The sequence below is a fragment of the Gymnogyps californianus genome, chromosome 2 (assembly GCF_018139145.2).
Source record: "Gymnogyps californianus isolate 813 chromosome 2, ASM1813914v2, whole genome shotgun sequence".
Classification (NCBI taxonomy): domain Eukaryota; kingdom Metazoa; phylum Chordata; class Aves; order Accipitriformes; family Cathartidae; genus Gymnogyps; species Gymnogyps californianus.
Genome location: NC_059472.1, coordinates 107060570 through 107086786, shown reverse-complemented (window position 1 = coordinate 107086786; position 26217 = coordinate 107060570). Strand labels below are relative to the sequence as shown.

Sequence of the window (26217 nt, the reverse complement as noted above, 5' to 3'; positions counted from 1 at the left end):
TTATCAACATCATTCTCACACTAAATCCAAAACACAGCACTGTACCAGCTACTAAGAAGAGAGTTAACTCTGTCCCAGCCGAAACCAGGACAGAGGCAAAGTTTAACGGCCTAACATCAGAGAGCGTCAGTGTGCTGAGCCCCATGGGACGTGCACGGGAAGGAACATGTTCACAGTCATAGAAGTTGATCCATCTTGTTTTAGCACTGATGTGATGCAAGCTGGTGGTAAATTTGCATGAGGTGACATGCATAACCATCATTTGTGGAATGTTTTAAACAAAAATGCAGGTCTTCAGCAAGGTGCCTTGTTAGGGGTTTTTTGGTTTTTTCTGTAATTCTTTCAGGATCTAGTATCCATCAATTATTATTCACGGAGTTAGAGAAGAATGGTGCTGAAGCTGCTAAAGTAGCACAATCATATTAATGGATTTTTGTTCTTGTCATTCAGGATTGTGAGTGGGAGGCTTTTAGCATTGCTGCATGAAGTTTCACAGAATATATAAAAATGTGAATAAAAGGTAATCACTAAACTGTTATTGGCAGTGGTTACAGTGTTTAAAGAAATATGGTCTTCTAATTGTTTCTTAGATTATAAGGATTACTCAAAATTGCAGCTATTCTCTGAATATACCATGAATATTTCATTGAAGTAAGAGACAGTGAATATTGTGGTCAGACGGGAACCTTGTCTGAGTGATATGGTCTACAAGTAGCATTCCAATTTATGAACTCTGGCTTATGTACAGCTTTTTTACTAACTATGGGAAGTGTGCATGCACATGTGAGTTTTTTTACTTACCATCAAATTTTTGAAGGAGATGATGCTAACTGTTTGGTCAAGCTACTTTTTTAAGGGAGAGCTGGATGAAAGACCCACGTGACTAATACCATTATTTTAATGCATTTAAGCTAGTCTCTAGCTGAGTCCTGAGCAAGTTTCCACTTTGTCACAGGTGACAGTCACTGCTCACTGCCAGCTTGTGAAATGTGGCTGTAATATTAATACAGGCTGGATAAGCACTAGCAGAGAAAGGACATTCTCAAACGAGAAGGAAAAGGGAAAACGGGGGAATAGAAAATCCATTCTTGTACAGTGGATCACATAAGGATCTAATGCAAGTAATTTTCAGATTATGCATCTTCCTTTTGTGTCCTTATGCTAGGTGTGGGGGGAACTTAAATGTTGTATGTTTATTATTCTAATATGGTTGCAAAGACAGAAAAGGTACAGCTTAGTTCTGTGTGAAAACCAAGAAGTTGCTTTAATTGTACTCAAGATTTGTCCAGTTTCCACCATTTTTCCCCCACTTCATGTTTAACATATAAACCCAAAAAATGAAGCGTACTTAAAATGCCCTGCCTGGTTTGTAGCCTTGAAACTCCTCGTACGTATCCCTGATGCAAAACCCTCAGTACTCTTAGGAATAGCACTGACATATGTATCATGGTAGTTTTTAGGGAGCCCAGTCAGCAGCTCAGACCTCATATAATTGATCCTGGTTTGGTTAGAACTGAACACAGACTCATCCAAAAGGTTAGTAATGCATTTTCTAATAATTCTGGTTTGATTTTTTTTTTTTTTTTTTTGGTAGCAAAACTCAAACCCAGATGAGCTTTGGTTCCCAACTCTTCCCCAAACTCTTACAATAAAACTCTTTCCCACTTTCTCCTCACACCTCTCAGGAGAACCCCCTCTGTCCCACCTCTGTTTTCCTTTCTTTCTTTTTTATGACACAATCTTGTGATTTACAGACATCTTTTCTTCCAGAAACACCATTTTTCAAATCCTTATCATTGTGCTGTCTGAAAAAGTTGCCTTTGAACAACCTGGGGCTGCTTCCTGTTCTCTGAGCCTGGGATGCCATCTTGCTTTGCTCAGCTCAGTACAACTTTTTCCACTGACTTCAAGGGCCAGACATTAACTCCTGTCTCTGGTGACCCAGGGGAAGGCAGTTTGAAGTGTCTCAGTGCCTCCGGAGCAATACTCCCTGGTACAGCACAAACGTGCTGCCATGTGTCCTTTTCATTCACTCCGTGCTACCATAGAAGAAAGCAAGCCAAATTCCTCACTGCCATGTAAATATTATATTAGACACTGCAGTGAGGCTTTGAAATGTTAATACCGCCTCTAATGCAGCCAGCTGGCAGGGAGTGCCGGTTTTGTTTTGGTTGTGACTCAGGCTGTTGCAACAGGTCCTGGCAGAATTAAAATAGCTGTGAGTGGCCTGCACGTTACTGGGTAGTAAGGGCATGTGCCGCGTTTTACAGCTACCATTTTGGGATCATTTTAACTGGTGTTTTAGAAGGGAGAAAGCTACTTGGGTGGCTGTTCTAGAGAGCAACGGCGGAGCCCTGTGCTCTGCTCATGGATGCCAGCTGCCAGCTTGCCTATCAGCCCACAGCGGCAAGGTGTAAAATGGCCGACTTGTGGCAGGCTCTCAGCCAACGTAGGCCCTGTTGCAGAGGCACGGGAGCATGCATGCTGCTCCTCAGCCTGCAGCAGGGGTGGATGGGCTCCTGCCATCTCTCACCACTGCGGAGGAAGGAAGGAGGCCAGAGAGGGGCAGTTTTCCACCTCAGGCTGAAGGGACATGTGGTGTCCTGGCAAAGGGATGCTTGGTCCCCTGGTGAAGGGAGGCTTGGTCTCCTGGTGAAGGGAGGCTTGGTCTCCTGGTGAGGAGACAGGAGGGGGACAGGAGTCAACAGGAGTGGTCCCAGCCCACCGAGAGGGGCTAGAGAGTGACAGGCCAGGGTGAAGGAAGGGGCGTCTCACAGGAGCAGCTTCAGCTGGGAGGAGAGACCCTGGCGATGACTGTCCCTCTACCTTCTCTTTTGCCACCTCTTCTTGGGGAAAAGATTTTTTTCCTGGCCTTCTGTTCTCTGATGGCTCCTTCATGCCGGCCTTTCATTGTAATGATAGCATAGCAGTGAAACTGAGTCACATCAAGACCTGAAGGTTTCCAGCTTTAATCCTTAATGAAATGTAAAGAAACCTGGCAGGGTCTGACATGTTCTCAGTCTCCTGAGAGAGGGACTTGGGAACTGAGCTGTGGGAATCAAGTGTTCAGACCAGCTGTGCTTTCCAAAGCAATGAATTGTTTTGATTAATCTTTTTTTTTCCCTCCTTAATTTCCCATAGAAATTGGGAAGATTGACCAAGATATATATAAATACAACACCCCAGGATTCACTGGCTGCCTATCAAGAGTACAGTTCAACCAGATTGCTCCACTCAAAGCAGCTCTGAGACCTACCAACACCTCCTCTCACGTCCACATCCAAGGAGAACTGGTGGAATCCAACTGTGGAGCATCTCCACTCACCATCCCACCAATGTCGGCCGCTACTGACCCGTGGCACTTAGACTCAGGTAAGCTGGGGTGCACGCCATGTTAGCTCAGCGGAGAAGTTCAGAGAAGAAATACGTCTGTAAGGAAAACCAAAACGGAGTGGATGTGATTGATAGATGACTGTAGGGCTATAATCATGGTAGGAAATGCAAAGCTGGAATGACAGGGATTTGCCACCACTTCTAAATGCAGTTACAGGATATTTTCCTTGCCTTTTTTTAATATTCTGCTTTATTTTTCTTTTCCATAAGTCTTACACTGTTTGAATGTTGAGTTTTGACCTAGCTACTGTGATAGCAGTAGTATTGGGTATGTAGTCAGCAAAAGGTTGCAAGTACAGATAAATAAGATACAGTAGCATTTCTTATGCTGTATTCCCAATAAGCGAGTATATTGTAGTCAGCTTCATACCAAAAAAGTAAATCTAATTTTAGGCATAAATATATTTATATAAAGTGCTGACTTGTTTTCTGAAATGTCTGCTTTCCTTAGGCTATGTTTAATGGGACATCCCATTAGTCATTATTGCATTCATCTCATGCTGAAAATGCTGGAAAGCCAAAACAATTTGCTGATCGCAGCAATCTCATCCTGCTTTGTGACTGACAGTCTTTGAAAGTATACATTATGCCTATATTTTGAGGGTTTTTTTCTATTTTGCTTCTTGGGTGTCAGATAAATAAAAAAAACCCATCTGTTTCCTTTAGATTTATAGGGTCAGGTGTACATCGACCCCTCTCTTGTATTTTGTCCTCATTCTGATTTCACTTGTAGCGGTGTAAATTAGAACCTGTCCTGGCAAAGCTGATGGGTTTACAGTGGTATAAAATTAAAATGCTAGAGGAAAAACTGGGTCCATAATGATTTTGATACCGACTAGTCTTTGCCTGTTGTTTTTGGGGATGCATCTGTCTGCCAGTTTTTATATGAGAGGGGACAGGTACATATGTCTTTCTTAGAAGTATGTGCCAAGATCGTACCTTTGAGTTTTGGAATTTTTTTTTTTCTTGCAATGTCAAACAACTCCTTGCAACATTTCCTTTCAGCTCTTTCTCAGTAGAGAAATAGGACAGAGGTTTGTGAGGAGAGGCAGATATTCCAGGGCTGAGGGTCCCAAACATCCTATACAAGCAGTATCATGGTCTAAAACCTGTCATTCCTTCCTTGCTGCCATGCCATTGTGAGATTTCAGTACATCTTTTCCCTGTTTATAACATGCAATCTCCTACTTGAATTTTTTCACCACAAATTAGTAGTCTCTTTCTTCTCGTAAATTAATAGGTCAGTTTGTACCTGAAGGTTACGTTACGTGCTCCTGTTTCTATAACAGCACATTTCCTGAAAGATACCTCGCTGGCTCATGTCTTTAAAAAAGTGTGCCATAAACTTCTTGAGGATGCACTGCTGCTGTGAATCTTGTGCAGCTAATGGGTTTTGGTTGTTAATTTTGGTTGGTTTCTTTTTCCTACAGATAATTTGACTGCAAGCTAGTAAAAGACTATGGTGGAATTTATTCAAGATAGTTAACTGTTCCTAATAGCTCCTGGTGTTAAAAGAGGGAGGTCCTGTTTGTCCTTGCCATGTGCTACTACGCTTGCCCTCGTGTTGGCTCAGTCTTGTCTTGGAAACTTTTGCTGAGTTGATTCAACTTTGTTCACCTGACAGATTACAACTTTATACATTTTCTTCTGGATTAATTGTAGTACTCGATCATGGAGCCAGCGTGAAGGATATCAGGGAACATACAGCCAATTAGGTTGGCTCAAGCTGTCTGTTAACTTCTGCCCAGTACAAAAAATCTCATTGTCATAGCTGGACTTGACTTGACTGTTTCAGTCATGGACAGCCAGAGTGGGAGTGACCCACCTTCATTTTTGGTGATGAGCAGCTTTAGTAGGATTGGGAGCTAGGGACCCCTCCTCTTGTCCTCTCCAGTGCTCCACAGCAGTAGAGGGAAAAAGATCATATTGCTTTAAAGACTTCTAGTGAGGGACTGCTGTACATTGAAGGGAGCAACAATGTCAGGTGAGTTATGGTAGAAAGAAATTTCACAGCAAGGGAGTGGTGTTTCACCAGGGCAGGAGTGAAAGGACATTCAGGTGTGAGTGAACAATTCCTGACTTTCTGGGTGACATTTCCATGATACAAAGAGGAGGTATCACAGCAACTCATTTATCGGTATCGGGTAAGAACAACTCGGTCTTTGTAAAAGTATCTCTGGTGGTCTGACACAGCTAGCTCTGTTTCAGTCTCAGGAAAAATATATACTGTAGACTGTGCAACCTTGCACATAGATGATCTTGATGACTGGCAAATGAAAATGTTTGGTTTTATTGTCACTTTGCAGTAGCAAATTGGCAGTTTGCACTGAGAATTTTTCTATGTTTCCCAAATCCTACTAGAAGACTTTCTAACACAAATTGTGTTGAAAGAGAAAGTGGAAAAATCAGAGGTGTAAGTAATGGTTCCCATTGGCTGCAGAGCTGGAATAGTCTCAGTACTCTCAGTGTGAATTTACTCCTTCACTAAAACGTCTAAAGGGGCGAAGACAAACAGCTCTTTTGAAATTCACAGAAACACTTGTAGTGGTGCTAAAGCAAAAGCCACACACACTCTACCACAAAGAAATGGTTGCAAAGAACATGGCTTTGAAAGCAGCAGTTACTAGGTACAGGATTTCTCGTTTCATACATGTTTTTATCTATAACTTTTTATTGTTATGTCACCTATTTAATTTTAAATAGATGTTAACAAAACATGAGAGTTGAGGATGGGCGATTTGTAGTGAAAAGACAAAATCAGGGAAAAATTTGTGGCAAATGGTTTAAATCTCATTCAGTGACATACTCTGCACTCATCCTGATTCATATTTTGAGTTAAGTGTAGATTTATAGCTTTGCTTCTCAAATACTGTGGAATTGAACTTTGAGGATTGAAAAATGTTGTAGGAGGGGATCAAAGATAAGTGTCTAAATAGGACAGATACACCAGAAGGCAAATGTAATGATCCTTTCACCTCTAAACTGCAGTGCTGGATCAGACCTTATGAATAATTACTAGATGTTAAGCAGGTTCTGCCTGACGGCTGACCTACATGAAATGTTTCCCTTAAACTCTTCTATGTAGTTACTGCGTGGACACCTCCTGCTAGCTGCAAAACGTTTTGGATGCCCTAACGAAGCTGAAGGGAAAATCATAAAGACACACATCAGTCACTTGCAGTTGACCCTTAGAGACAAGTTCAGGGATTTATCAGTATCAACCTTGTTGATTTGCTCCCCAGACAAATGGGCCATACAGCTTCTTGATTCATTGTCTTGCACTTTCCATTAGCCTTGAATTCACATATATTTCACGTTTACAATACCAGTTCTTTTTAAATTTCTTCATTGTAAAAATGCCACTTCCCTTCCTTCCCACCCCTGGTTGGCATTTTGTCATGCTACTGGGACATCATCTTAAATCATTATCTTGTTCAGCTTGTGAGTATTCTTACCATGCATAGTCTTTTCCTGTTGCCATGACAATCCTTTCTTGGTGATGAATTCAACAAGTCATTCTTTTCTAGAATGTGACTTTCTGGTGATTTAAAAAAACAGTCAATAATCAAAACCAAGCAGATCATCAATATAGTTCCTTTCCTGTGTTTTTCTCCCATTGGTATTATCTCAGTTCATGTCAGACAATCCAATTTGCCTTGGTTACATCAAAAGGAGTGTAGAAAGGAGACAAAAAAGAGCCTGATCAATGACCATATTATTTAAAAATGACGTGTCCTACCTTTAACATGTTGTCTAAACCCAGCGAATTACCTGTCTGGCATACATTTCAAAACAAAAGTTATAATTGCATGCCTTTAACTATATTAGCATGAATTTTAATATCTATTACTGTAGCATATGTAGAAAAAAAAAGCTAATCACCAAGGGTTTTTTTAATATCTCTCAGTTCAAATTAGCTAAGATCTATGTTACTGATAACTGACACCTTACTCATTGTAAAGAAGCAAACAAAAGCCCAAACAGATGATTATTTTTGTAGTAAATAAACTCCCACACCTAAAATGCCTTGTACTTAAAATCAGAAGATGCGTATTATTCAGGTGGGTTTGTTCAGTTTGTGGGTGTTTTTATCTAAGATAAAGGTTCTGCAGTTTGCTAATTAAGTTTCATTTCCAAACTTTTCTTATTTATATGAAAAGGATAAAAGAAACCTACTGCATGTATGTACAGAGGTACCATTTTAGGTAAAATATGCTTCAGCTTGCCAAACTACCGAATCTTGAATTTAGTAAAAGCAAGAGATACCAGAAGAGGCAAGGTACATACAACAGTTGTCAAACCATGCTTTAGCACCTCTAAGCTGCCATGGCACTATGTAGCTGCAAGATGCATTTATTCTGAGTATGAACAGAATGGCATCTAGAGTATTTAACACAGGATTTAGTTAAACCCATGTTAGCTTCAACATATTAAGAATTAAATGGAGCAGGATTAAATGCTACATCCGCAATTTTCTTCCAAGTGGTGTGACTTTTTTCTGACTGTACATATTTAAACCGTAAAAGCTCTTTATTTTTGTAGAAGGTGAAAGGCCTTGCCTTTTAAGAATCAGCAGCTTACTTTGAAACCTATATTGAGCATGTCTGGCAAAAACATTGTATGAAGACATGCAACGCTGTCATCGAGATTAAAACGGCTGCCTGCAGGATTAACTCCCTTTTTGTTACAAATTCATCCCTCTTCCTTTAATAAGTGATGACAGGAGAAGAGAGTGGGAGGGCTGAATACTGGCCATATGATCCATGCTCACATAATTGGCCAACTAATTATCTATGTCAAGTGAAAGATAGCAGTTGATTTCTGGACTAAGAGAAAGCGTCAGTCGTGTTACTGGTGACAGTGCTGAAGGTCACCTTCCTGATTCAGACGCCATCGGTTGGGTTGCCATCCCACCCTCTGACCACTGGTACCCACATCTCGGAGGGCAGAGTGGCAGCATCTGAAGAAAAGCTGTGTCAGACGTCCACTGGTACAGATGTGGCTACAGAGACGGGAAATAGGTCTTGCCCTTGTCAAGGGCTTGTTACAAACAGCGCAGTGGGAAGGAAGGATCAAAGGCGTTACTTGCTAGAGGGCAGTGGTTCAGCCCTCAAAATGGTCTTAGATTACAAGCACACGAACAAAAGGGTCTTCTCCTGGCCACAGACATTGAAAGAGTCCTGTACACATCAGTGAATCCAACAGCAGGAGGATTAAAATCAATGGTAACGTGTGATGCAGCGCTCCTTCTCTCCTCTAAGGGACAGCAGGCGAGCAAGGTCACTTCTGTGGGCTTCCTGCAAGGGGCAAGCAAGTCAGACTGGAGGGACGGAAGATGTGCACCGCTTTTGTTCATGATGCAGCCTTACACATCTAAATTTGATCTCCTAGGTGTTAGCAAAATTAGAAATAGATGTGAAGGCTGTTGCTAGAATAAAATGCTCCTCATTTTTCAAGCATAGCAAACAGGATTAGTTACCTGTACTGCAATCAGAGAATGATGCCAGCGTCTCTCTTTGAAGTTATTGATCACTCAAGGTGGTTGGGTTTTTTTAATTAACATAGCATATAAACATTGGGAGGCTCTTTGTCTGCCAGTAAGCTAGTTTAATATTTATACTTCCTATACAAGAGATGGAAGATGCACTTGCAACCTGCCTTGTGGGCCAACAGATTCCTCCACTGTCAGATTTTCGTGCATTTCTGTGATCAGGTTTCCTCTGCTGAGAGTGACCAGCATTCATCCTCAATTCTCCCAATATAAATACTGTCTCAGATGTCCATGGCCTTGACCTGAGCTGTTTTCAAACAGGAAGGTGGCATTTTTTTCAGACAGTCAGGGATTAAGTCTAGCAGAAACTCATAGCTGTTTCTGTGCACTAAGTATTTCTTGCAGGCAAGAAGGTAAGTGGTAAACATTGAGATGCAACAGTTTCTATTTTTCTCCTCCCTATCGAACAGCTAACTAGGAAGAGCATCTGTCTGAAATTTGGCACAATCAGTGCTTCATACTTAAAGGGCTTAATTATGGTGCTTGAATTACTGTAAATCTCTCTATTGATTGGGAATAAAAATGTCTCCCTCAGTCTGTCGTGGTTTAACCCCAGTCAGCAACTAAGCACCACACAGCCGCTTCCCCCTCCCCCTCCCAGTGGGGTGAGGAGGAGGAAAGGAAGGAAAAAAAAAAAGTAAAACTCGTGGTTTGAGATAAGAACAGTTTAATAACTAAAGTACAATATAATACTAACAATAGTATTAATGAAATATAATAATAACAATAGTAATGAAAAGGAATATAACAAAAAAAGGAAGGGGGGGGGGAGGAAAAAAAAAACAGTGATGCACAATGCAATTGCTCACCACCCGCTGACCGAAGCCAGAGCCACGATCCGTGCCTCCCAGCCAACTCCCCCCTGTTTATATACTGGGCATGATGTTCCATGGTATGGAATACCCCTTTGGCTAGTTCAGGTCAGCTGCCCTGGCTATGCTCCTTCCCAGCTTCTTGCAAACCTGCTTGCTGGCAGAGCATGGGAAACTGAAAAGTCCTTGGCTTAAGATAAGCGCTACTTAGCAACAACTAAAACATCAGAGTGTTATCAACATCATTCTCACACTAAATCCAAAACACAGCACTGTACCAGCTACTAAGAAGAGAGTTAAATCTGTCCCAGCCGAAACCAGGACAATATCCACCCCTTATTCTATACCATTTATGTTATGCCCAGATCCCACACTTTCTGATACGTCTCCAATTAATCACCATCACCTTTCCTGTCTTTTAATATATACATATAGATATCATTCCCACGGTCTATGGGCCATCTCTATCAAATCTCTGTTGAGTTCATTCAGTCCATGACTTTGAGCTCCATCTGTCGTAACAGTCTGTCTGGGCAGGAGGGATGATGCAAAGTCTGCTCAGTCGGCAGAACAGGATTGGGCTTTGGTGTGATGTGGCAGGCAGGTGACATTGGGCGCAGCAGGAGGATGGTGTGTGGTGTCGGATTGTTGCATGCTGAAGTCAGTCCTGGTTCCATCACTACTGCACTTCACTCAGCTTTATCAACGTTCATTCTTCATTAATCTAAGTGATTCTTACTGTAATACCATTGATATAGCATATAACAATTATAATAATGATGACATACAGTGGCAGGATTATATAGCAATCAACATCATACAACTTAATCTATTGGCTGTTCTCACCTAAAATCAAATCCCCTTGAGGCACACATCGGACTTCCCCATCCTTCCGCATCACCCACCAAGTGCACCCAGGTCCTTCAGCAAAAGCAATCCCACAAATGGGTTTGCCTTTGCCTGAGGCAGGAGCAACCCAGACTGTTTTGCCTAGCATATTTTTTATGTGCACTACAGGGACTTTATCCCTTCTACAGTACGTAAAAGTTCTGATTGGGCGGGGCCAGCTCGATTGACAGATCCTCTAGGGTTGACTAACCAGGTGGCCTTTGCTAGATGTGTATCCCAATGTTTGAAGGTCCCACCACCCATTGCTCTCAATGTAATCTTTAACAATCCATTGTATCACTCGATTTTCCCAGAGGCTGGTGCATGATAGGGGATGTGATACACCCACTCAATGCCGTGCTCTTTGGCCCAGGTGTCTATAAGATTGTTTCAGAAATGAGTCCCGTTGTCCGACTCAATTCTTTCTGGGGTGCCAAATCACCATACGATTTGCTTTTCAAGGCCCAGGATAGTGTTCCGGGTGGTGGCATGGGGCACGGGATATGTTTCCAGCCAGCTGGTGGTTGCTTCTACTGTTGAAATCACATGGTGCTTGCCTTGACGGGTTTGTGGGAGTGTGATATAGTCAATCTGCCAGGCCTCTCCATATTTGTATTTCAGCCATTGTCCTCCATACCAGACTAACGTTGGCTTGTTTAATTGCAGCGCATGCTTCACATTCATGGATAACCTGTGCGATAGTGTCCATGGCCAGGTCCACCCCTCGATCACGAGCCCATCTATATGTTGCATCTCTTCCCTGATGGCCTGAGGTGTCATGGGCCCACCGAGCCACAAATAATTCACGTTTATGCTGCCAATCCAGATCTACCTGAGCTACTTCAATCCTAGCAGCCTTGTCTACCTGTTGATTGTTTTGATGTTCTTCAGTGGCCCGACTCTTAGGTACGTGGGCATCTACGTGACGTACTTTCACAACCAGGTTCTCTAGCCGGGCAGCAATATCTTGCCACAATGGGGCAGCCCAGATGGGTTTACCTCTGTGTTGCCAGTTACTCCGCTTCCATTGCTGCAACCACCCCCACAGAGCATTTGCCACCATCCATGAGTCAGTATAGAGATAAAGTATTGGCCATTTTTCTCGTTCAGCAATGTCTAAATCCAGCTGGATGGCTTTCACCTCTGCAGACTGATTTGATTCACCTTCTCCTTCTGCAGTTTCTGCAACTTGTCGTATAGGACTCCATACAGCCGCCTTTCACCTCCGATGCTTTCCTACAATGCGACAGGACCCATCAGTCAATAGGGCATATTGCCTCTCATGTTCTGGCAGTTTAGTATACAGTGGGGCCTCTTCAGCATGCGTTACCTCTTCCTCTGGCGATATTCCAAAATCTTTGCCTTCTGGCCAGTCCGTGATCACCTCCAAAATTCCTGGGCGACTGGAATTTCCTATTCGACTTCGTTGTGTGATCAGTGCAAGCTACTTACTCCACGCAGAATCAGTTGCATGATGTGTAGAAGGGACCTTTCCTCTGAACATCCACCCCAGCACTGGCAGTCGGGGTGCTAATAGGAGCTGTGTTTCAGTACCAACCACTTCTGAAGCAGCCTGAACTCCTTCATATGCTGCTAATATCTCCCTTTCAGTTGGAGTATAGCGGGGCACAGATCCTCGGTATCCCCGACTCCAAAACCCTAGAGCTCAACCTCGGGTCTCCCCAGGTGCTTTCTGCCAGAGACTCCAGGTAGGGCCATTCTCCCCGGCTGTGGTGTAGAGCACATTTTTAACATCTGGTCCTGCCCAGACTGGCCCAAGGGCTACTGCGTGAACTATCTCCCGTTTAATCTGTTCGAAGGCTTGTTGTTGCTCAGGGCCCCATTTAAAATCGTTCTTCTTCCGGGCCACTTGATAGAGAGGGCTTACAATCAGACTGTAATTTGGAATATGCATTCTCCAAAAACCTGCAACACCTAAGAAAACTTGTGTTTCCTGTTTACTAGTTGGTGGAGACATAGCTGCTATTTTGTTGATCACATCCATTGGGATGTGATGACATCCATCTTGCCATTTCATTCCTAAAAACTGAATCTCCTGTGCGGGTCCCTTCACCTTACTCTGTTTTATGGCAAAACCGGCTTTCAGAAGGATTTGGATTATTTTCTCCCCTTTCTCAAAAACTTCTTCTGCTGTATTGCCCCATACGATGATGTCATCAATGTATTGCAGGTGTTCTGGAGCTTCACCTTTTTCCAGTGCATTTTGGATTAGTCCATGGCAAATGGTGGGGCTGTGTTTCCAGGTGTACTGGACACCCCTCCAAGTGAAAGCAAACTGTGGCCGGCACTCTGCTGCCAAAGGGACTGAGAAAAATGCGTTAGCGATATCATTTGTGGCGTACCACTTGGCTGCTTTTGACTCCAGTTCATATTGAAGTTCTAGCATGTCTGGCATGGCAGCACTCAGCGGTGGCGTGACTTCATTCAGCCCATGATAGTCCACCGTTAGTCTCCATTCTCCATTAGACTTTCGCACTGGCCATATGGGGCTGTTAAAGGGTGAGCGAGTCCTGCTGATCACCTCTTGGCTCTCCAGTCGATGAATCAGCATATGGATGGGAATCAGGGAGTCTCGGTTGGTGCGATATTGCTGCGGGTGCACTGTTGTGGTAGCGATTGACACCTGTTGTTCTTCGACCCTCAGCAACCCCACAACCGAAGGGTCCTGAGAGAGTCCGGGCAAGGTGGACAACTGTTCAATTTCCTCCGTCTCCAAGGCAGCTATACCAAAGGCCCACCGGTACCCCTTTGGGTCCTTGAAATATGCTCTCCTGAGATAATCTATGCCAAGAATGCATGGGGCCTCTGGGCCGGTCACAATGGGGTGGTTTTGCCACTCATTCCCAGTTAGGCTTATTTCAGCCTCCAACACAGTTAGCTGTTGGGATCCCCCTGTCACCCCAGAAATACAAATAGGTTCTACCCCTTTATAGCTTGATGGCATTAGAATACACTGTGCACCGGTGTCTACTAGAGCTTTATATTCCTGAGGGTCTGATGTGCCAGGCCATCGGATCCACACAGTCCAGTAAACCCGGTTGTCCGTCTCCTCCGCCTGGCTGGAGGCAGGGCCCCTCCAGTCCTGGTCATAGGATTCTCCACTCACTTGTTGTAAAAATGGATTAGAATTCCTTCTCATAGGATCGGGAGTAAGATCAGCCCTTCCACTCTGTCGGCCACACCGCTCGCAGTGCTCACTGGAGGCTGAAGCAACCATTTTCCTGGAAGAACCCTCATTTGTGGTTGTTTTTCCTCGCAATTCATGTACCCGTGCATCTAGGACCGAGGTAGGTTTTCCATCCCACTTCTTCATATCCTCTCCGTGGTCAAGCAGGTAAAACCAGAGGGTACCCCGTGGTATATACCTTCTCTCTCCTCTCTCTTGCCCAGAAGAATACCTTCTGCTAATAGCTGAGGTATTGGTCTGTACAGGTGGGCGGCCAAACTCATCCTCAAATCGCTGGAACTCTTGGGACCATTTCTCGGCTAGTATGTCTGGCAGTTTCTCCACAGCCGCGACGAGAGAGGAAGTGAGAATTTCTTCGTATTGCCGAAGTCGGCGAGCCAATTCATCTACTGTTGGTCCCTCCTCGTCTTTCCAGTCCATTACTGCCAATGCATTGGCATACGATGATGGTGCGCTTCGTACAAACTTCCGCCACATGGGTTGTGCACATTGGACTTCATCTGGATCTGTGGGTAACTGTGCATTGTCTGGGTCATAATAAACCATCTCCCGCACGGCTAATTCCCTCCGGTACTGGATACCTCTCTCCATGGTGGTCCACTTGCCTGGGTGACATACAACATCTTCCTTGAAGGGGTACCTTTCCCTCACGCCCGATAGAAGTCGCCTCCAGAGGCTGAGGGCTTGTGTCTTTTTTCCAATCGCCTTGTCAATGCCCCCTTCCCTAGAAAGGGATCCCAATTGCTTGGCTTCCTTACCCTCTAGGTCCATGCTACTTGCCCCATTATCCCAGCATCGGAGCAGCCAGGTGAGAATGTGCTCGCCTGGATGACGGCTGAAGTCTTTTTGCATATCTTGCAGCTCACTCGGGGATAGGGATCGGGTGATTATCTCCAGTTCTGCCTCTTCCTCCTGTTCTCGTGATGACCCTGGTTCACCTTCATCCTTCGCTAAGCGAACTGATTTTTTTGTATATTTCTTCTTCTGGTTCCCACAGATGATAAACAACACAACAGGGAGCATATACTGCAAGTAGGGCATTACATAACGCAACTTCAAGAAGCACAACACCAACTTTGAGAGCAAACGAACCCACATTGTAACCAGTAACTATCAAACCAATACAATGAATACTTATAACAAGTTTGTTTTAACACACTCTGATCAGATCCGTCGTTATCTCAACCTTTCATTGCCCCACGTTGGGCGCCAAAAAGGCTGTCATGGTTTAACCCCAGTCAGCAACTCAGCACCACACAGCCGTTTACCCCTCCCCCTCCCAGTGGGGTGAGGAGGAGGAAAGCAAAGGAAAAAAAGTAAAACTCGTGGGTTGAGATAAGAACAGTTTAATAACTAAAGTAAAATATAATACTAACAATAGTAATAATGAAATATAATAATAATAGGAATGAAAAGGAATGCAACAAAAAAAAAAGGAAGGGGGGGAAGGAAAAAAACCAGTGATGCACAATGCAATTGCTCACCACCCGCTGACCGATGCTCAGTTAGTTCCCGAACCGCGATCCGTGCCTCCTGGCCAGCTCCCCCCTGTTTATATACTGGGCATGACGTTTCATGGTATGGAATACCCCTTTGGCTAGTTCAGGTCAGCTGCCCCGGCTATGCTCCCTCCCAGCTTCTTGCACACCTGCTTGCTGGCAGAGCATGGGAAACTGAAAAGTCCTTTGGTCTTGCCTTCCCACTACCTTGTACAATTACTTGCTTGTGTGCAAAAGGAAGTGTAAAACTTACTATTGGGAAATGACAAAGGGGAGAATCACCTAACCCATCCCAACAGAGAGTGCAGGAATGTTTTGTGTTTTATCCAGGACTAATTTAGGGGAGTTTAAGCTGCAAGGATGGGTCTCCTAATAATGCACAAGTTTTTCTGTCCTTTTGCTAGGAAGATTGCTTTTTAAAACCAAAAGAAAGAATATTGTACTGCTGTCTCAGAGCAAGCCATTTATAAAACTCCATTTCCTCCTGTCCTTAAGAGTATGGACAGGAAAGTTCACCTGCAGAAGGAAATTAAAGGGCTAATAACACAGCCAGTTCAGAAACAACTATCTTGACTGATTGGGTTGCCAACTGATGTCTGGTGTTGAGAATCTGCATTGTCCCAGTTCATTGACCATGGGGCATTCAATGAATTTTCCCCCACCACTGCCATTGTTCATTGTTGGCATTTCCATTGTTCACTCCAAAATTCATGCTTTTTTTAACAGAAGCATCCAACAACTCTTTCTTCTATAATCCCCACTTACTTTACCACACTGTCCCAGGCGTTTGCATACAGAAGGGCTGTTCGGAGGACAATGTTTCTATTAAGCCATCATTTCAGAGGATTTTTTAATTTATACTCATTTCACATTGGAATAAAAAGACACAATTGGAGAGCCTTCACACCAAAGATGTAAAAACCCAGGTTATGTGTTTTCCATCATCTCTGTGCATGTCTCTCTCTCTCAGCAGAACTCACCAGCAGCTGTCAGTAAAAACACTTGAGATTCAGTGAAAATTTATTAGGAAAAAAAATGCAACCCTTCAAAATGTGTTTGATCTAACAGAACGTACCTGACAAAACTTAGTTTAAATCATTGGTCCAAATAGCACTAATGTGTTGGAGGACTTTTTTGTCATTTATGAAGGTTTTTTTCTGGTTTTGTTTCCTCCCTATCCCTCCCAGCCAAGAAGGTTGTAAAGAATTGAAGAAATTAGTGGATTTTGATCCAATGTTGAGACTTTCATGTTCCAAATAATTTGCATTATTGGCGACAGAGAGAAGAAGATGACATTTTGAAAGTGAAAAGCCCTAATTTTTTCCTCTAAGATGCACGTCTGTTCTGGTAGTTTCAGAATTGCTATATGGGTGTACTTTTTCCAATATCCTGTAACTCGCACCAAAAAATTATTAAGTCTGTGACTGGGAAATGGTTCATCTTAGGGATATACTTGTAACCCTCGAACACTATAGTTGAGGCATCACTAAAAGTTCAGCAAGTAATGATTGACCCCATATAGCATGCTAGAACAAAAATGACCTTTACGAACAATATGGTTAATAATATCTTTTAAATATTTTGTGGTTGGGTAAGTGTGGGTATTTTTTTTTAAACTTGGAAGTGTTAATATTAAAAATAACTTCAGCTAAATTCTCAGTTCTATACTTAAGCTGATGTCAGTGGGACTTTAAGTAAACTCTGTTAACAGAGTTTAATGTTAAACAGTCCTCCCTCAGAATCTGCTTTCAAATGCCTAGAAAAGCAGGAGTAGGGGTAGTTTTCCTCCTTTCTGTGTTTTCAGCTTGGAGAAGTAGGAAAAAAAATAGGTGTATTAATTAAAAAAAAAAAAAAAGATAGGAACTTTCAATACAAAATTTGCCCTGGCAGCATAAAAAGACACAGCGTTTTTAATACTGCTTCAGATTTTTTTCTTCTTTTTCTGAATTGCTGTAGTTTGCTTGTCATGGGAGCTCTTCACAGAGCCACACCCAGGAGGAGAGCGGTGGGTGGTATGGGCACAGGCAGTGGGATGAGCAAGAAAGGGTAACTGGAGTCTGTGGACTGTGATGTTCACCTTTGATGTAGGGCTGTGTAATGGAGTTGTTTACTCCTGCTCCATCATTTCTGTGGATGTGTTTAGAGTTTCTCTTGTAATCCAGTCCCTTCAGGAAGGGGAATGTGACTGTGGCTGCACATTAGTTTCTACTATCAAGAGTCGAGCAATTAATTTCTGTACTTACAGTCTGTAATAAGGAGTGCTCTGTAATTTCAAACCATAGCAGTACAGTCTCACCTGACCAGCAGAGTTGACATAAGTTGACAAAACGCAGCCAGAGAGCTTGCTTTTGTTTTCCTCTGTGTTATGGTCCTGTGGAGAAATAGATTAGTGTCCAACACTTTCTCAAAATCCTAAGGTGTCAGTGAGTGTTTGCTCTCTTTGCAAGCTCAATTCTTGGATGCCTGGCTGCAAAATAGAATTAGGAAGAAGGAGTTATAGTTCACATCTTTGCTTTTATTTTGTTCTCTCACTGTTCTGCTTTTAATCAATGTCTTGATTGCTGGGGGTTTTATATACCTTGTGATCACCAGATCTAGTTGTTCCAGTTGCTTGTCTCATTCATATTCATGTGAAAACCCAACTGGTCTTAATAATGGGAGAATATCTCTCAAAATTGTGGACATCTGTAAAGCTGAAAGGTCACAGCAGCCTTGCAACACATGTTAGTTCTAGGCTGAACAAACTCAATCTCCAGCATTTCACAGGTTTCATCATTGTTTGTTTTAGACCTGTAATCACTCCCACCCTTCCTTTTTTGGAGCAAATCTAAACTGTATCTTCCTTTGTAGTGTGGTGTATTTTAACTAAGACTTGCCCACTCAGTAAAAAAGTTCAGTTAAAAAAATTGCTTTCAATGGCTTATATGTAACACTCCTGGTAGCATATGTCAAAATGAGATTTGCCTTTTACTTTGTACTTCTCAGTACTGCTCTCTAGCTGAAAAGTCTCCCCGTTTGGTTTTGGTTTTCCCCTTGCCTTTACTGAATAGCCTTTTCCTCATTTCTCTGCCCACACCCACTTTCTGAACCACTTTTCTATTTTAACGGGGTCATTTTGCATTTCAATTTTGTGAATTTGCAAAAGGCTTTTATGTGGGTTCCATTGTAAAAACTCTCCCTCTGAAAATGGCAGATGCAAAATCACGCCTACTATAATGAAGTAAAATTATTATTCACTCTGTTAAATAAACCATATCTGTCATCTTTAACATCTAATCCTAATTATAGTCTGTTTATCCAGTCCCATCTCCCCTTTCCATTCAGTGAATGCTGCTGTATTGCAGCTGGCTGTGGCAATGATCATCCTGAGCATGCCAGATGATGGTAGGTCTCCTGCTGCATTTTTGTGGTCATCTAAAATGTCAAATGTCATTTAAATGATGGCCAAAACATGGATTTTGCCTGCAGTCAGTCTTTAATCACCCTTTTAGGTGCTGCAAAGGTCCTTTAACCCCATTTACCCTGGGACTAATAACAGAAAGTTGAAAGTGCAAAACATGAGTTCAGACTGTAGATTTACTTTGTGGTTATTGAAACTATGGCCTCATAAACAACAGCCCATGAAAGAAAGAGAAAGCAAAGTACGCTGCGTCCTTTTACGTAAGTTAGCTTCAGGATGATGGTATTTGAAGCAAACGTGATGGCCTGCTGTGGGAAGACAGGGTGCAAAGAACAGCATCGCGCAGCTTGGATTCTGGAAGGGAACCAGATGAAGTGATGTTCGTAAGCCACAGATGAGCTTAGCATCTCCTGCTGCAGTTCAGTCTGTCCCTACACTAGCTGTAGGTTTTAGGAAAATGTCTTTTGTGTGTCCTGACAGCAAACTGATGGCTCTGTGCCACAACTGCGTGAGCAGAGGATTTCAGGGAACTAGCCAATATGTAACTGTTTTCCAGGATAGATTAAAAAGCTCTTTGCTCTGTTCTTCATGTTTTGATTCACACAAGTGAGACCCTGGCTGCTCAGAGAAACCTAGGGAAGATTCAGAAAAAGCTCCTAAGGTAAGGAAACCTTTCCAGTACAGTCCCCAAACCAGATGGGAATTAGCTGTTCAAAAGCAACCTTTGTAGACCAGATAATAAAGGAAAACTGAATAGCCCTATTCATGGCCTCAGCTAACAATTAGGTAGCACGCTATGTAGACCAAAACTGCTGCAGTATCCTCCCCACACCCACCTTACATTACATTCACAACCCACTTGCTGTCCAGAGGGGCTTTGCAGGGTGACTACATAAAGTAACTGCAGCTCTGTGGCACCTGTTTGCTGTGGGCAAGTCATGATTTGAAGCTGTCGAGGTACAAGTGTCAGGCAGTGCAAAAGGGCTTGCTGAGACATATAGTTAGAATTAATGTCTCAGTGATAATGGAAGAATCTGATCAGGAAAGAGGTGTTCCCAGCTGCAACAGAGAAATGAAGGCACACGCTTGTCCAGTAGCAACTCAACCTGTACTTCATCTGCATATTATAGCCATGCGAGCTAGTTATTATACCACTGTGATTTAGATTCCCATGAAACATGACAGGCACTAGTAACAATATTAATTTTATCTGACCAGTCATTTTAAAACATTTTAGGAGTTACTCTTTACAACCTGTGAACAGCATGCTGTAGTCTTCTGTACTTTTACCAGAGCATCAGTATTACTGTTGCCCCTTTGTCAGCCTGCTCCAATGTGTTCTTTCTTCATTTAGTTCCTGAATTTCAGCAGCGGGGGAAGAAAGAATCTCATTAGTTGTCTTCTTGACGAAGTTGCTTAATATTGCCAAGGAATGTGACTGTAATAAGGTCAGAGACGAATCATCACGTGTTTGAATGACATAACTGCTATCTGAAATACCTGCACTTGGTGCCTGTTGCTGACAGTACTCTGTTGTTAAGCTCACCTTGGAGGGTCAAGGAATGTGCCCTCATACGTTCTCTTCTGCCTAATTGCTGTGGCAGGAGTTACCCTTTTGCAGTTCTTAGACCTCTGGTCTGTAGCTATTTCTGATCATTTGAGAAGCTACTGCTGCCGAGAAGAATTTCAAGGCAACTTCCACCTAAAAAAGAAAGTAATGAGTTCCTTTCTTCCTCGTCTATCCATTTGTAGTAATACATTCAGTAAAAAACTGGGATAGACACTTCTGCAGCAAAAGGTATTCTATAACCCCACATTTGGCTGAGATTTTAGATATAATTTTTCAGTCAAAAAAACCCCATAATATAAAAGCAGGTCTCCTGCTGACACAAGAGTAATAGAACAGGAATTCATGAATTATGGCGATAATATCTGCCAACACTGCCATAGGTGCTTTAAAAAAAGATTCATGAACATCTAAGCTCCTTTTTTCACTACAGCACTTCTGGTTCTCCAGCGGTTGCAGCAGGGCACAACTTAGCCAATCTGATGGTGAACTCTTGTTGAAATAGGTTGTCCTCTGCCCCCAGATACATGTTCCTGTTTCGTCTTTGTTAGAGGTGGGAGTGTCAGAGTGAGTCACATCTGCTTGTTGATCCCATGGACATGTCCTCCTGAGTGTCTATGATGACTAGATGCAATGGAAAGCAGCTTTGGACAGAGGCATTGGGTCCGGTCCTAGCAGCAGCTCTCAGACAAGGTCAAGGATGTAGCTTCACATCATGCTTCATGTTCTTCATTATCCTGCGGTGTACTTCAGTGGCTGTTGAACATCGTAAGCCGTGGTCTTCCATCTGCCAGGAATCCCTTGTAGCATAGCCGTTGTGATGTGGCAGCTCGGGAAGGATCATGCTGACATGAACAGCAACTTTTCTTTCTTCACACTTCACTAGTGCTGTGGTCCTTGAAACAACCTTTTAAAAGAAGATAAAATACACTATTCAGTTTGTCCTGGTTTCGGCTGGGACAGCGTTAACTCTCTTCTTAGTAGCTGGTACAGTGCTATGTTTTGGATTTAGTGTGAGGATAATGTCGATAACACTCTGATGTTTTAGTTGTTGCTAAGTAGCGCTTATCTTAAGCCAAGGATTTTTCAGTTTCCCATGCTCTGCCAGCAAGCAGGTGTGCAAGAAGCTGGGAGGGAGCATAGCCGGGGCAGCTGACCTGAACTAGCCAAAGGGGTATTCCATACCATGGAACGTCATGGCCAGTATATAAACAGGGGGGAGTTGGCCAGGAGGCGCGGATCGTGGCTCTGGCATTGGTCAGCGGGTGGTGAGCAATTGCATTGTGCATCACTGGTTTTTTTCTCCCCCCCCCCTTCCTTTTTTTGTTATATTCCTTTTCATTATTATTATTATTATTATTATTATTATTATTATTATATTTCATTATTACTATTGTTATTATTATATTTTACTTTAGTTATTAAACTGTTCTTATCTCAACCCACGAGTTTTACTTTTTTTTCCTTTCCTCCTCCCCACCCAACTGGGAGGGGGAAGGGGGAGGCGGCTGCGTGGTGCTTAGTTGCTGACTGGGGTTAAACCACAACACAGTTGTAAGGGAAGAGGGAACTGCAACCATTGCTGATTTTAAGATTTCTTGTGTGGGGACACAGGATAGCAACTCCAAACCAAGTGGCAAGTGGTAGGACTTGTTAACTGCCTGTGGTGCTGCTCCTATGGCGAGGGACCTCCTTTTGGGTTAGAATGGGCAGGGAGCAATTACTTGCAATTTGGCAAATTGATACTTTTCTACATAGTGTTATTTGGCTTTAGGATTTTCCTTGAGGTGCAGGGAGGGCAGGTTTAAAGTTAGGGTTTCTTTTCCCACTGCCAGCCCTTCCCTTTCAGCACTGCAAGGATAACATTATGGACCCTGTGCCAAAATGTCTCTGTAGGAAACATTCATGGTCTTACACAGTAAGGTTCTTCTTTGGAGCAGGTATTTATTTATCTTTTACATTTTTTAGCCTGGTTTGTTTCAGAGAGGTGCAGAAATGCTGTTTTCAGAAGCCAGAGCACCAACAAATGTCAAAGGCACAAGTGCTGCTGGCAAAAACTGCTGGCAAGGCCACCTCCACTGAGCCCTGAGAAACACTCTCTTGTTTGTCCCACAGGCGACTGGCCAAAAACTAGCTGCTCAACACACAGCTGGTTTGACTCTCCCCCAGAGTAGGCACACAGAAGACTACTCTAGCCCCAAACCTCTTTTCAGGCTACGTGGCAAGCTGAAGCCATTCATTCTTCTGTGCAGCTGCTTTGCGATACGAAAGGAACTTTATTATGGATTTTATTCCATGCTAACAGAAAGCCAGTAGAATTCCCTTAGCCAGTTTTTGGGTATAGTGAATGCATCACTGGACTGTAAAGGCAACTGATTAATACAATATCGGCTAATCCATCAAGCAAGGAAAATACAGCTGGGTTTTAAATACTGACCTAAGAAGTAATTCATATCTTTGATTATTTTAACTGTCTCCAGTTAAGTACTTTTAACAACATTTTCTCTATTTCAAAATCGATGCCATAGTCCAGTGGCAAAGAAGGGAATGATTGCAACCACTCACCTAGCTCGCTGGGCTTGCTTAGTCACTGCAGCGTCTGTTTGCTATGTCTGACTATAAAGAAAGTGCTGATGATAGGTTTAATTGATGAGATTGCCTTTGAAAAGCCTCTGTGATGTTTTCTGGAGGTTAAAACCAAGACTACCATCCAAATTCTACTTTAAACCTGTACTGATTCCTTCATACAGCTCTGCCACAAGGAGTCTGTCCTTTTTAGGTAGCTGGCAGATGAGCACTTGTACATCTGACTGTGTTTCCTCTCCTCATCTGTCTGCTGGAGGCTCTCCTCTCCCGCAGGCTCTCCTGCTTGCCATGCCTCAGCTCCTCCAACTCACAGTCTTGCATCTCAGCTCCAAAGCACCTCCAGCAGTGGCTAAGTTGACACATTGGGCTTTCTCCTAGAGTAGCAAAGGTGCTGGCACGTGCTCCTTTGGGTAACTGCTCTACGGCTCTGACCAACAGAAAATGCAGCCCCTCCCTTACCTTGGGCTGTGCAGCAGCAAAAGGGACGGCAGTTTTTCTTTCAAAGAGCTTGCAGTTATACCCAATGGCAGTCACAAAATCCTGGAAACTTCTGAAGCCTTTCATGGATAGCAGTGACAAAGGCAAAAATCTCTATAATAATATGTATGATCACATGCTTTTGAAAGAAAGGCTTTTGTTTGGTTTTGTGCTAAAGAAACTTACTGAATTTATGTTAGTAGAGTAACAAATGACCTCCTGTATTAACAGCAATGCTTACTGAGAGTACCTCCTTTATTTTAATTTTTTTTTTTGTTAAAAGGAGGAAGAAAGAAGTTCTGAGGGATTAGATAATAGTAAAGGTTTTTTTCTTTTCTTCTTCTTTAGATAAATATCTAGGGATCACAATTTTCTTTAAATTGTATCTAAGGATGTTGGATGTATTTCTGAACTACTGTATGAAGTTTCACTGCTATTACAACATGAATCTTTAATTCCCTATTTACAGCCAGTGCTGATTTCCCATACAATGGTCAAGCTATAGGAGATGGAGTTAACAGAAACTCTGCCATTATTGGAGGTAGGAAAACCACCTACTTTTCTAAGATACTTCGCAGTATTACTGTGACAGCTGAATTCCAGTTGGTAACATATTCAAGCTATTTGCTAAGAGCAGACTATGTGGGAAAACTACACCTGAACAAAGTTAAATAGAAATTTGTTTAAGTCTGTTCAGGCACATTGTCCTAGTGAAATGGTTTGTTCTCACTTAGTTTGTCCCCTCAGATTCAGTTTTAACCAAATCAAAATACTGATATTCATAATCCACACATTAAGCATCCATGTGGGGAGCTACTTTGCAGTAGTTACTTATGTTAACAGAGTAATTAATTTATATGAAATGGCAAGGACACTTTTCCAGTTACAGCAGATTCAACATGAATCTATGTCAAACACTATTTGCTCCACCCTTGACAAAAATCCCCTGTGATCCTGCTTTGTTTTTTAGGGGCCAGATTCTGCTATAACTTATGTGCCGGAGAGTCCCATTCAGTGTGATAGACGATGTTAAGTAATGCCAGAATTGGAACTTTGAATTAGCATTCCATTGAAGATATTCTGCCAGCTGCCTCCAGAAATAAGGATCCTGATTAATTTTATGCACACACGCAATTTTCTCTGCCCTGACCTGTAGTATGGAAGTGTTGCACCATAACTCCCCTGGGAGAACTTTGCCACTGCATCGAATTCTGAAGGCATATAAAAAAAAAATTGTAAAGATCAGCCTAATAGCTTTCAGTCAGTTCTAAATGCATATAAAATGACATCCTGGTGGTGGGTTCTGTCATGTAAAGCAACACTGAGTATAGTAGTACATGCAGTCTAATGGAATTTCTTGTTTCTTTTCCCTGGCCCCCTCAAGGGTCTATGTTTCCATATCCAGGTTTAGATTAGTTGCTTTAGTTTTGATTTGCTATGTTATTTTTCCTTTTTAATTTATATTTTTATTACTACTTAAAACTTTTTCTTAATACTTTGAAACCTTACAATACTAGAAAGATAGCATTGCATTCCTCAGAAAAATTCAGGCCACACCTGAACACATCAGTTAACAAAAGTGGCATAACATAATTCTGGCTGATTACAAGATTTTTTTAACCTGAGAATTTTATAATGTCTTCATCCTGGAAGATCCTCATGCCTGTAGAGAAGGGCCAAAAAAGGAACAGTGCTGTTTTAGCACATAGTTACCTATGCCTGAGAGGGTAAGATATATGAGACTTCTCCATACAGGGCTGAGCCCCAAATAGACCACTGCAGGGGGAGCAATTAAGGATAGGTCTGATTATAAAGCAGTTACATCTATAATTATGTGGAGCCAGTGCCTAGTGGGTGGAGTGAGCCAACAGTGAGCCAAGCCAATTTTCAAGGACATGTCGAGGGACTACAATAGGTCTATACGGCCATTGACTGTAAAGTATACATCAGTGACTCCGTCCTCAAAGAGCTGCCCAGGCCACGACACATCACCATTTCAGCCCCATGTTTTGGGAGCGGTCGGCACCTCATGGTCAAAGCTCACCTGTGTAAGTACGTATTAATGTTGAAGTTTACCTACGGGATGAAAGTCACTAGCAGACTCCACTCAGTGACATTTTGTATATAGCAAAAACTATATATAAATATTAGAGTAGTGGAAACCAAGCAACTGTGGCGATGTTTAACTGCGCAGGTAGCTTCAGCTCAACTCAGAGTTGTGGGATCCTTTCTTTGTGTCAAAATCTGTAGGTGTTCTCCTCACTAGTGGCATCTTTTCTTTCTTCCTCTGTGTAGGTGTCATCGCAGTGGTGATCTTCACCATCCTCTGCACCTTGGTGTTCCTGATCCGCTACATGTTTCGCCACAAGGGAACCTACCACACCAATGAGGCCAAAGGGGCAGAGTCAGCCGAGAGCGCTGATGCCGCCATCATGAACAATGACCCTAACTTCACGGAGACCATTGACGAGAGCAAGAAGGAATGGCTTATCTAAGCCCACAGGGACAGGGTCTGGGGTGGGATACGAGCTGGGCCAGGGTGGGACTGGGATGACTCTTGCAGTGGGGAGAGAACATTCGGCGTTGGACACTTGAGCACACGTACAGTAAAAAGATCAGCACAACTGGAGGAGCAAGTGACAGGAAAATACCACTGAGACTGGAGGAAAAAAAAGAATAACTCAAGCACTTAAGAGAAAATACTTTTTAATATTTATTTACAGCAAATTGCCCCTTCCGTATCCAAAAAACTACAACAAAGAGCAGTTTTGCAGCTTCAGCATTGGTTAAAATTTTCAGTAATACCTGTCTATTTCTGTGTGTGTTTAGAGGTGTT

The 26217-nt window shown here is 42.7% G+C and overlaps 1 protein-coding gene across 1 annotated transcript in view; it reads left to right on the top strand.

The window, feature by feature from the left end:
• CNTNAP2 (contactin associated protein 2) overlaps window positions 1-25876 on the top strand; it is a 1235323-nt gene extending 1209447 nt beyond the window's left edge. The window contains exons 22-24 of the mRNA XM_050890726.1: window positions 3142-3372; window positions 23851-23922; window positions 25677-25876. Of these exons, the coding sequence (XP_050746683.1) occupies window positions 3142-3372; window positions 23851-23922; window positions 25677-25876 (503 nt within the window). The remainder of the gene's footprint in view (window positions 1-3141; window positions 3373-23850; window positions 23923-25676) is intronic.
• Window positions 25877-26217: the final 341 nt, after the last annotated feature.